This window comes from Schistocerca americana, chromosome 8 (assembly GCF_021461395.2).
Source record: "Schistocerca americana isolate TAMUIC-IGC-003095 chromosome 8, iqSchAmer2.1, whole genome shotgun sequence".
In the NCBI taxonomy this organism is placed as follows: Eukaryota; Metazoa; Arthropoda; class Insecta; order Orthoptera; family Acrididae; genus Schistocerca; species Schistocerca americana.
The window spans coordinates 325,303,010-325,315,245 of NC_060126.1; the positions used below are offsets into that span (position 1 = coordinate 325,303,010).

Sequence of the window (12,236 nt, forward strand, 5' to 3'; positions counted from 1 at the left end):
CAACTGCGGCTACCCGACTCACCAAGTGAATGATATCAACACCTGTCAAACTGGATGACACGACAGCAATCCCTGCCGCCTGGACACATGGAGAAGTGGGTTATCTGGAAGTCCTTGAACAGACTGCGGACTGAAATCGCAAGATCGGAGGACAATCTCCTTAAATGGAACTTCCGACTGCCAACTGCCAACACAACACTGTGCGAATGCCGTGAATTGCAGAAAACCCAGCATCTCTTTAAATGTAGCTCATGCCCAACCAACTCTAGCATGAAGATTTAATGTCTGTAACACCCAATGCTATCAAAGTTGCCCAGTTCTGGGTGAATGCTGTATAGTGTTCTTTGTATGTATTGCATATGTGTTCGTTTTAGTGTACAAAAATGGTTCAAATGGCTCTGAGCACTATGGGACTTAACTACTGTGGTCATCAGTCCCCTAGAACTTAGAACTACTTAAACCTAACTAACCTAAGGACATCACACACATCCATGCCCGAGGCAGGATTCGAACCTGCGACCGTAGCAGTCGCGCGGTTCCGGACTGCGCGCCTAGAACCGCTAGACCACCGCGGCCGGCTTTTAGTGTACATCTGACACGAATAAAGAAGACGAATCTCAGAACATCATCTGCACCAATAGCGATCGTTCCCTCCAATTACGTGCAGGGCTTTATGACATCAACTCACCTCAGTTTAAGTTGACCCATCAAGCGCCTGTATTTAGCTGGGGGCACTGAACTTGCCACTTGACCGGCTACGAAAACAGCATGCCAGCATCACCAGCCATCCGACACCAGACAGTCGCGCCCAGTAGGGCACAGCCCACAAGTATTCTCAGAATCATGAAGACAATAAAGTCAGTCAGCGCCAGCAGTCTAGATTCCAGACGCGCGGGAATGGTAAACACATAAACAGCGGCGACAGTCAGATGGCTTACAAGTCATTTCGCCATTCTTACAATAGGTGAAACTAGATTGAGCTCAGTCGCCCCACCAGACGTTCAAGCCCATTGATGTACGGCCCTCTCTGTATTCGTGGAAGTGCAGCCCCCCACGAAAACTCAGTGTGTAGTCCAAAATGGCTCTGAGCACTATGGGACTTAACTTCTAAGGTTATCAGTCCCCTAGAACTTGGAACTACTTAAACCTAACTAACCTAAGGACATCACACACATCCATGCCCGAGGCAGGATTCAAACCTGCGACCGTAGCGGTCGCGCGGTTCCAGACTGAGGTGCCTAGAACCGCTCGGCCACACTGGCCGGCTCAGTGTGTAGTGCTCTCCAGTGCTCGCCTCGCAACAATTCACCCAGGGAAGTAACAGGGAAAACTAAAAGCAAGACCACATACTGTTCCCAACATACATAGCAATCAATGAAAAGTAATTTGAGCTCTCAGTACAAATACTCTCATGAGAATAACCATTGCACGACGAGAAAGTCACATCTAAGGTTAACGGGCCTTTTTTTTTCTAGGAAATGCGTGATTCTGGTTTTGTAGCTGCTACCGTGAGAGGTACGCCAATATGTTACAGAATCGCATCATCCCCAGCCTGGCTGATAAACACCTGCTGGAACGTACGATGTTTATGCAGGATGGCGCTCCATCCCATACTGCTGCACGCGTGAAAGATCTCTTGCGCGCTTCGTTTGGTGATGATCGTGTGCTCAGCCGCCACTTTCGTCATGCTTGGCCTCCCAGGTCCCCAGACCTCAGTCGGTGCGATTATTGGCTTTGGGGTTACCTGAAGTCGCAAGTCTATCGTGATCGACCGACATCTCTAGGGATGCTGAAAGACAACTTCCGACGCCAATGCGTCACAATAACTCCGGACATGCTTTACAGTGCTGTTCACAACATTATTCCTCGACTGCATCTATTGTTGAGGAATGATGGTTGACATATTGAGCATTTCCTGTAAAGAACATCATCTTTCCTTTGTCTTACATTGTTATGCTAATTATTGCTATTCTGATCAGATGAAGCGCCACCTGTCGGACATTTTTGGAACGTTTGTATTTTATTGGTTCTAATAAAACCCCATGTCATTCCAAGCAAGTGTGTCAATTTGTAGCTCTCTATCTACATTATTCCGTGATTTATTCAGTTTTCAAATTTATACTGACGTTTTGATCACCAAGCACATATAATTGACGTATACGTAACATATATCTCACATATTTCATTAGTACCTGTAAAATATTCCGACCTGCAGTTCCTTCTGAGTCCTGAAGAGTGATTTAATTCTGCTTGGGCAAAAAAAGGAAGTTGTAATTTCGCTTGAGTGGAAAATATGGCCGGCCGGAGTGGCCGGGCAGTTCTAGGCGCTACAGTCTGGAACCGTGCGACCGCTACGGTCGCAGGTTCGAATCCTGCCTCGGGCATGGATGTGTGTGGTGTCCTTAGGTTAGTTAGGTTTAAGTAGTTTTACGTTTTAGGGGACTGATAACCTCAGAAGTTAAGTCCCATAGTGCTCAGAGCTATTGAACCATTTTTGAAAAGTATGCAAAAGTAGCGGACGATATTTTCCCTTTTATATCCTCTCTGTTGATTTTAACAGACAAACTTCCGTCAATGAAACAAGATCCATAAAACAGAGTTTGCGCTTCGTACTTTAAAAGTATTTTAAGTCAACTAAATACACGGAAAAATATCAACAGGAAGCTTTTGAACATTTTTACATGTCCCCTAGACTCATCTTTACCATCACCCGTAGGGATAGTATGAGTGTCTTGCTAGGACTCTTTTTTATACCAATAATGAATCATATATATTGCTTTAAATTGCTCTAGGCGTTTCTGAGTTATGTCGGAACACTCAGCCACAGTGAAGCTACGTGTATGTTACTATCACAATAATTTTTTCTGAAAGTGCCTAATAGGTGCACCATTTTGATGGAAATTGCTTCAGGCGTTACAGTAATAGGAAGATATCTCACTGTCTTTGGCGGCCTCCATAGCCACTGAGTCTAGCGACGTCGAAAACTATTTATTAGGTACTAACATCAATAGTTACCGAATGTTTTACATGTTAGAGCTTCTCAACCTTAACTATAACGGTGGTAAATACGTATTACCCACAAAGAACTTACATACAGACCATTATACAATTACTGTGTTACGAATAGACAAAACAAAATTCGTATATCTGGAGAACAGACAGCATTCCAAAAATCTTCTAGTCGTCTCGGAATGGGCGAATACTGGCTCAGTATGGTTATCAAGGTAAAGTTTTAATACTGTTATTGCTACGCAATACTAGCAAGTTAAGTTAGCGGTGATGGAGGTAAATACCCATCACGCACTCTTCTCTCCAAAGTAGGACACAAAGTCTCAATAATATTGTCATCTGCTGACTGTGGCGGGTAGGGGAACGCGAAAATTTATCCTCGTGGTTAGAAACCCAGTGCTGGACGAGGCGATCTGTCTAAACAGGTACCCTGTCAGCTTCGAACACAGCAGCATCATTGGGGAATAAATATTCTACCATTCGATTGACCTGTTCACCAAAAATTGCCACATAGTGCTCGGCAATAATACTACCTAACAGAGTAAGAATCGAGCCCATGGAATACCTGATATGGCCGTCCATATCATCAGCAAACCCCTCCATACATGAGTCTTGGCTGTAAGCTGTCTGCGTCGTAGATCTGGGGCCTTTTACGCCAGACACAAACTCGGCCAGCAATTGGAAACCGTATGAAACAAGACCCATAGGACTAAATGAATTGGTAGCACTTTTCCTTAGTCCAGGTTTTATGGATTCGGCACCACGTGGGATGTCCAACTGTGGAGTTACATTTGCTTCTGACTTATCTTTCATCACAGTCCTCTTCAATGACCGTCCAGCACCATCACTCAAGACGCACATTCGTCGCCGTCGTGACTTAAAGGATCATGTTTTCCCGCTTTCCCCGTGTGCGGTGTAAATCTTCGAGGGGGTGACTCTTGACACATCAGTGTGGCAACTTTTGCTGCGGAAGCACCCAACATACGCCCTCCAATTTGCTCACTTTCGCATTGACTTAGCTCTGGCATTATACACTCACAACTAGACAGAACACTTTTCTGACCACGACTGACATTTTCAAATTAAGGAGTGCACCACACAGGTGTGGTTCGTCGTGGATACAACAGCACGATCTGAATTTAAGCGAAGGCATGCATTGCTCAAGATGTTTCCCCATTTTTGTGCACATTCTAAACAGGCTGTCCCAGGAGGAATGGTGAGTATTCAGAGACATGGCCGCTACGATCATTCGAAGCAAAAATGTCTGGTGAACGTGGCCACTAAGATCGGTCCGTTAAGAGCTATGAGCACTTTTTCATCTTAGTTACTGAAACACATCTCCTGTAGTAAACAAATGTTGATAGCTCTTGAGGTATGCATATCACATCTCATGTTCAGTAAACATTTTTTTCTTGTTTTGGTCCATACCAAATCCTCCCAAAATATGGAAAGCAAACAGCTCGCAGTAGAGGAGTAGAAGAGATTCGCTTCCCTGTATCGAAGATGAATTGCTCATATTTCTTCGGGTCTGGGTTTTAGAACCAATGTTTTCTGGACTCATTTGCTTCGAATGATCTGCCCTGTCATATCCCTGATTACTGACGATTCCATGTGGGACCCCATATGTGTATAACGATTCTTTCTGTCCTAAATAATGCTTCTGCGTCACATACTTTTCACCCTCACACCCAGGGGAGGTAGGTAGATCTCACACCCTAAGGTGCTTCTTCCCACACTGTAAGTCATGTGGGTACCGATTATGGAAGAAACCAATGTAGTTGGTTAGGAAGAGATGTGGGACTTGCATACATACTTACACGCATACGATTTTAATAAATGAAAATGAAATTAATCCAGAGACAGAGTTTAGTAAACGTAATATACTCAGTGCTTCGTGTAATGGCTGTCTGCTATGATAACTGCCTTTCTTGTGGTAATGGGTAAGAAGTTACTCTTAGTGAAGAATGAATTTGCGAAGTTGCTATGTTTTCTCATTCATAGATTTTTCAGCTTTTATTAATAATTTTGAAATACATTAAGAGATATATAGAAAGCACGTTTTAGTGAAGAGAAATTTAATTACTAAGTGACGTGAGACATACTGACGAGAATTTTGGCATTTGTAGCAGTATGACAGTGCCACTAATTGCTTGTGCTCTTTTTTTCAACAGGCAAATGCAGTTTCTACGGCTGCATACAGCTGTTCGTGGGTAGAGGGGAGTGCACGGTTCAACCGCGCCCTCAGGATCCTCATCACTCGCGCCCAGAAGCCCCTGGTTCTCACTGCTGGAAGTCTCTATCCTATAGATAGGGCAGCCTTCCTCTCGGTAACTAAGCAGCTGAACCGCAATCTGTCTTTATAGTCTGTTGTCCACTAAACAGTGCCTGCAGTACTCTTCAGATTATGGCAAACAGTAACAACAGGGTGATACCTACGGGTCAAACCGACATTTGTGGGCAGTTGGTGCTACATCATAAGTGTGTGACAAGATGGAATTTTGGGTTGGACGCGAGTTGTGCCCGGATTTCTGGGATGGTAAAGGTGACCATTAACGAGAAGCAGGACATCCAGGTTCAAGTTATGGGCTGGGAAAAGTTTTCACTTGTCGCCATTGAGATTATCCACTCGAGTCAGGGTGTCTTTAACGTCATCATGTACATACGGCTGCAGAATCATGAATGGTGTCTATTGATTTGGACATAACCGTAAGAACAGACACTACACATACATGAAACCATACACCTTGTTCGTCGTTGAGAGACCTATTTGTTTTAACCACCTTTTTGCGGAGAGAACCGTTTATCAGATTGCTTGCCTTCTGTACTGGCGTAAGCTGTCGCCAGCACACCAGTTGGCAAAAAGGAAGCGGAAAGCTCCATGACTAGGCGCTGTGTCAAGTGCACCGATCATTGGAGCGGACACAGAAACACCTGCAAGCAAAATGCCTCCAACGCCCTCTCGACAGCATCTATTTAGGCAGCCGCCGCTGACCTGAGGGCATCACTGATGCATCGATTTCAGTTTGACGTCAGTCAGTATACTTGCAGTTCGTTGTAGGTCATGACAGTATATAACGACCAAATTAGTGGCTATGGCGGGACTAGCAGTGAGACTAAGTTTTGTAACAGGAAGATTACAGACTATTGCTGATGAGTTTGAACCACAACACATGGACTCTATTAAAGTTAATTAAAAGTTCGTCCAAATAAAGAACCGTTAAATACACTTGTGCAGTTGTGTTGTAGAAAGAGGGTACGGGCCACCCATAACAACATCCTCTCCATTGCTGCCTTGCTGTACAAGACTCTGCATTTGCTCTAAGAGTGAGGCACTTATTGACTTCTTACCAGGAAAGTTGTTGACTGTTATCATTACCGTGGATTTGTAGATCCAAAATGTAATTTATTTTGACGCTCTGCTGGCGAACTATGAAAGTGATATATCAGCAGATATCGACATATACTGTCACTTCGCCTACATTGAATTTGCTTTACCTGGAAATAGATTAATAGAGTGTCGCGACAGCAATTATTACAACCTAATAACGGTAGAAGAACCTAACTTAAAATAGGTACATTTTAACGGCTGAAAAGACAGTTTCGACTTCTACATCTACACATACACTCTGAAAGCCCCTGTGCAGTACCTGGTGGGGTACATTTTACCAATATTACTAACTACCTGCCTGCATTACTAAAATGCTTCTACAGCATCATGGCCGTGAATTTGAATTTTAGGGATGATTTTGTGTTTTGTTTTCTATCAAATTTAATTATTGTGCAGGAAGAGTATAATGCTATATTCACCGTAGCAGTAATTTCCTCTCCAACAGGGCATGAAATGGTACCTTCGTTTTCACCATCATAAACCCTGCGGTGACGTAGTTTAGAGAAACTGTATTCAGTAGGAATAGTAAAAGTTCAGAAAAAGTGGTCACACAGATCCGTAGGATCCGTCCACGAACATCTTACAGGGTTTCATTAAAACTTCTCGGAACACTTACTTAACTTTGCTGTGTGTTCCTCTGCTTATTCTCGCCATGTAGGATTTTTTTAATATTATGGACACTTCGGAAGAAATTTTAACATTCAATCTACACACAAGACAGGAAGTCGATTTTTTTCTTTCTTATTCATTGTATTTTATTCATTGTATTTCTTGCTTATTCATTGCAAACCAAAGTATGGCCTATCTTTGTGTTTCACTTTCAAAAACCTCCCAAGAGAGCTAAAAACATGATTGATTAGTCACAGACTCTTTGTAATTCACTTTGTATAGTTTGTACAAGAGTTTCTCACAGTAATTTGCGCTGTTCATTGTATTATGTTACCTGTGTATTTATAGTATTAAAGATGCATGAATGCTGGAATTATGTAGTCTTTTGGAATATATTTTATAAAGGGGTAGTGAAATGAACACGAGACAAGCAGGAAAAGTAAGCAAACTGCTCTTTTTTTCAAAACTAGTTGCGATAACTGTTAATAAATATATCCCTCCAACACAAGTCTGCCAATGCATTCATGGAAAAAGTTTGTGGTTGCCTATGGAAACACGATTTACCTGGGCATCCACCTCTTCGTTCGAAGCAATTCGTCGCCCACATACATGTGGGCGGGCACACATATAGCCATGCTGTTTAGACTACACTGCAGAAGTTTCGCTGGTAAGTCATTAGAGACGCTCCATACAGTCCCCATCTCTCCCCATGTGATTTCGATTTTTATGGAGCAGTAAAGTATGACATTCGTGACTGTCGATTTGCTTCGGACGAGGAAGTGCATGCCTGGGTAAAATCATGGTACCTTAGGCAACCACAAACGTATTTCCATGAAGGCAGTGACCATTTTGTCTCACAGTGAGATAAATGTGTTAATTGTTAGGCCGGTCACTTTTGAAATAATAAACAGTTCAATTACCTTTTCCCATCTGCTCATTTTCATTTGACTGCCCATTACATTCATTCTCGTTTCTGGAATAATCTTGATATTTGGCCTTATCACAATGTGGTATCTCCACTGGGTTCACCTTTTCACTATATCGAGATTGATGAATGTATTGAGTTCGCTAAAACCCTTAACACACGGTCCATATCGTAAAAGTGTGAGACTAATTGAAACATAATGGTATTTTTTGCAACGAAAATTTTTGCTAGTCGGGAAGGAGATATCCATTTCTAACTCTGGAGCCTCGTATTCAATTTGTGCATTTCAAAACCAAACCTGCAACGAACAGCCATGTGCTCACTACAGCAATGTCGATCAATTGGATCTGCATTACTCAACGAAAATTCTATGTATAACAAGAGATATTATTTGCCATCTATCTGGGAAGTACAACGGAATATATAACTGAAGTCACATAGGTATCATACTATGATTGGCGTTTCAGCGTATGGAACTCATATTATATCACGTTTCATACTTTCCCTAAACGCTGTATCCTACAAATATACAGACATTCTGCCTTTCCCTGCCAAGTTGTGTTTTGTCATGCATTGAGTTACTTTAAACACAGATCAACATCAACCATGACATTTGGCTGATACAGTAGAGCAGGATTATACACAAGAAATAATTGGTATAGCTTTCTGTGCGTTTTCCAATTAAGGTACTGAGATTACCAATTACAGTCAAGCGACAATTTCTTGAAGGAGATTACCTTTTAATATTGATTCCAACAGGCAAGCAGAGTAGCGCAGAAATAATGAGAAATGTTTAATAATCGGTGAATGTTTATCTGGAGAGTGGTTTGCTAACAGAAACTGGGGCAGGTTGGCCAATGTGAAACTACGCAGTCTACTGTAAGTTTCATGCTCCAGAAAATTTCCCTGGGTTGGCACCCAATTTAATTAAAACCGGGAAAATTTAATATAAGAATTGAATTAATCTTTAAAGTAATAAACTGACATATTAATACTAATAAAAAATCTAAGTGAGTATAAGGAATGAGCATAAGGGAACAGTTTAAGTACAACTGTCAAATCAAATAATTCAGAGCAAACTGAAACTTAAGCCTCAAAAAAAGGAAGAAGATAATCAAACAAAGGCTGAAAATATAAGGCCTGCCTTTTGTGCTTCAGAAACTCAAGAAGGGATGTACTAAAATAATTTTACAAAAGCGGACGGGTTTGTCTGAGAAACAGTCATCACAGTTTAATATAGTTTATTAAATTAAAACGTCATATAAAAAAATCTCAAGATAATTCTAAACTGTGATCGGTTGTTGTCTATTATGTAATTCACTACATCGCTTATTGTTGTACTGAGTGCTGCTGTACATTGCGGTGATAAATGAAGAGGAAAACTTCAGCACGCATGGGAAAGCTTCACACAATATACACGATTCATGCACAAGAATAGAGGTAAAAAGAATTTTGCCCCTCACATAAGATAAAGGTTCAGAGGTTCATCCCTATCGCTATTACTCTTAATGTCATGGCGAATATTATGGAACACTTTTCGACAAAGATATATATCTGCATCACCTTGAACATGAAACTAAGCTATGGTGGCGTGAAACACCCATAAAAGCCGTTGAATATTGATGAACGAAGCAAAATTACTAATATTCGTAAAAACTTCTAAAACACCAATGTAAACCGTATAGACACAAACAGCAACGAAATATCAAGCGGAATTAAGAATAAAAGTATAGAACATGGTCCTGAAATTAAATATAGTCAAATTACTACCCAGTGGCAAGAACAGAGCTACACAATCTTAGAACTGAAAAGAAATTATGTCGTGAATCACAGTAGAGCCGTGATTAGCAGTCTAACAACACTTTATTACATAGTCACCGAACATACAATATAACAAGTCAAAGATACATTGTCCTAAGAGTAAACAAACAGTCTCTCACTTGCGAGAAGTACATCACTCTGTGACATCCTCCCCACCCTGGTCGACCTCCAAAGGTACGGCCAGCTGCACAGGACGACTAATGATGTGACCTTCTGGTGTCCGGAGTATTATCGTCCTCACCCTGCCGTCTCTTCCTGGTAGTACCTTTTCTATCCTGGCCTTCTTCCACATATGTCGCGGACGAAGGTCCTCTTGGATCAGCACGATGTCGCCAGGGCGAAAGGGGATGACTCGTCCCGATGGGCGTTTAACTTCATGGTAGTTCCGGAGCTCCAATAGGTATTCTTTAACCCAACGGTTCCTAAAACTGTCACAGAGTTGCTGTCTCAGTCGGAATTCCTTTGTTAAATTCGTGCTCGCTGAAGGCTGTGGTCCCGTCGGAATAGTCGTAAGTTTTTCTCCCGCCAGAAAATGGGATGGTGTGAGTGCATCACAATCATCTCCTGGTGTGATGGGCCTGGAGTTCACCGCGGCTTCAATACTGATCAAGGTGGTGTTCAGTTGTTCCTCAGTGAGCTTTTCGAGTCCCAGTACCTTCCGTAGACAACGCTTTATAGTGCCCACCATTCTTTCCCACCATCCTCCCCACCAAGCCGCACGGGAGACAATGAATTTCCAGGTAATACCGTGGTGGGCGAGGAACTGATAAGATTTTGTGGTGGTTAACGCCTTCCAAAGTTGGGCTAGTTCCATATTCGTGGCGTGGAATGTTTTCGCGCTATCTGTATATATCGTGTGGGGTAGTCCGCGTCTTCCGGCGAATCGCTGAAGTGCCATAAGAAACTTGTCCGTTGACAAGTCTGTACAGAGTTCGAGGTGTACAGCTCGTGTGGTAGCACATGTGAAAAGAGTGATATATGGCTTGTGCGTTTCCTTCCCCACTTTGATGAATAGTGGGCCAGCAAAGTCTATTCCGGTTACAGCAAATGGTTTGGCAGGTGAAACTCGTTCAGGTGGCAGCGGTGCTTCGATCTGTTGCCCTCGTGGATTCTTCAAGATCTTGCATGCGAGGCATGAGTATAGGATTCTTTTGATGGCCTGACGAGCTCTAAGGATCCAAAATTCGGTTCGCAGTTCGGACAGTACAGAACGAACACCAAAGTGATGAAGGCGGATGTGTGTCTCTCGAATAACCAATTGTGTGAAGTGGTGGGAAACGTCAAGGAGTACAGGATGTTTTTGTTCCCTATTTAGGCCAGTGCACTGCAGTCGACCTCCTAGACGTATCAGTCCATCTTCTGGGAAAGGATTGTATCGTGCGATTTTTGACTCTCTTGGCAGTGGTAAGTTATTCTGAAGTGCATGTAATTCGTTGGGGAAGGAATCTCTCTGGCCCACTCGAATCCAATACATTTTGGCAGCTGATAATTCGGTGGCTGTATGTTCTCCTGGAGATTTATTCTTCTGACGAATGTTGTGTAGAAAACGGAGAGTCCATGCTGTGATACGAATGAGCTTCCAGTATGAGCTGAATTTAAGTAAGTTCAATAGGCTGGTTGGCGTAGATATCGACAAAACTTGGCTCTGCGTTTTCTTCCTCTTTTCTTCGGGAGGAAGTCGTACCATCGTTGGAGTATCGTTGTTTGGCCAGCATTCAGGGGGGCGTGTAAGCCAAGGCGGCCCATGCCACCAAATGTCCAAAGAATTCATTTGGTAGCCGAAGAGTCCACGTGAGAGGTGGTCAGCAGGATTGTCTGGTCCTGGGCAGTGTTTCCTTTGCGTGGGAGTCGTGTGTGTTTGTACCTCAGTTACACGATTACAAACGAAGGTCTTCCATCTGTTAGGATCACAGCGAATCCAGCTTAGTGTTATTGTAGAATCCATCCACAGTATCGCACGGGCAATTTTAAAGTCTGTTGCGCGGCAAAAGTAACACAGTAGTCTGGTCCCAACTACTGCTGCTAAAAGTTCGAGTCGAGGCAATGTCACCTTCTTAATAGGAGCAAGTCTGTTCTTGCTACAGACTAAATGGGTTATGACGTCATCATCTAAGACAGTACGGATGTACAAAGCTGCTCCATATGCCTTTTCCGAGGCGTCACAGAATACGTGCAGCTGAGAGTCTCTTCCATGAGCTGTAGCTATCCATCTAGGGACACGTATATGTGACAATGAAGGTAAGGTAGATATCCAAGTGCGCCATCGTGCCCCTAAGTCCCAGGGCATAAGTTCATCCCAGCCAATTCCTCGGCACCATGTGTCCTGGAATAGCAATTTCCCAACAAGAGAAACTGAGGAAAACAGTCCGAGTGGGTCATAGAATTTAGCCGTACATTGTAAAAGGAGTCGTTTGGTGGCTGGCTCTTCTGACGACCTTCTGATGATTTCGCTAGGATCGATACAGAAGTAGTCACCTGCGGTGT

General features: G+C 42.9%; 1 protein-coding gene across 1 annotated transcript in view; it reads left to right on the plus strand.

Annotated features, from left to right (window-relative positions):
* LOC124545492 (odorant receptor Or2-like) overlaps window positions 1–12,236 on the plus strand; it is a 39,918-nt gene that overhangs the window by 21,447 nt on the left and 6,235 nt on the right. The window contains exon 4 of the mRNA XM_047124435.1: window positions 5,181–5,336. Coding sequence (XP_046980391.1) covers window positions 5,181–5,336 — 156 coding nt within the window. The remainder of the gene's footprint in view (window positions 1–5,180; window positions 5,337–12,236) is intronic.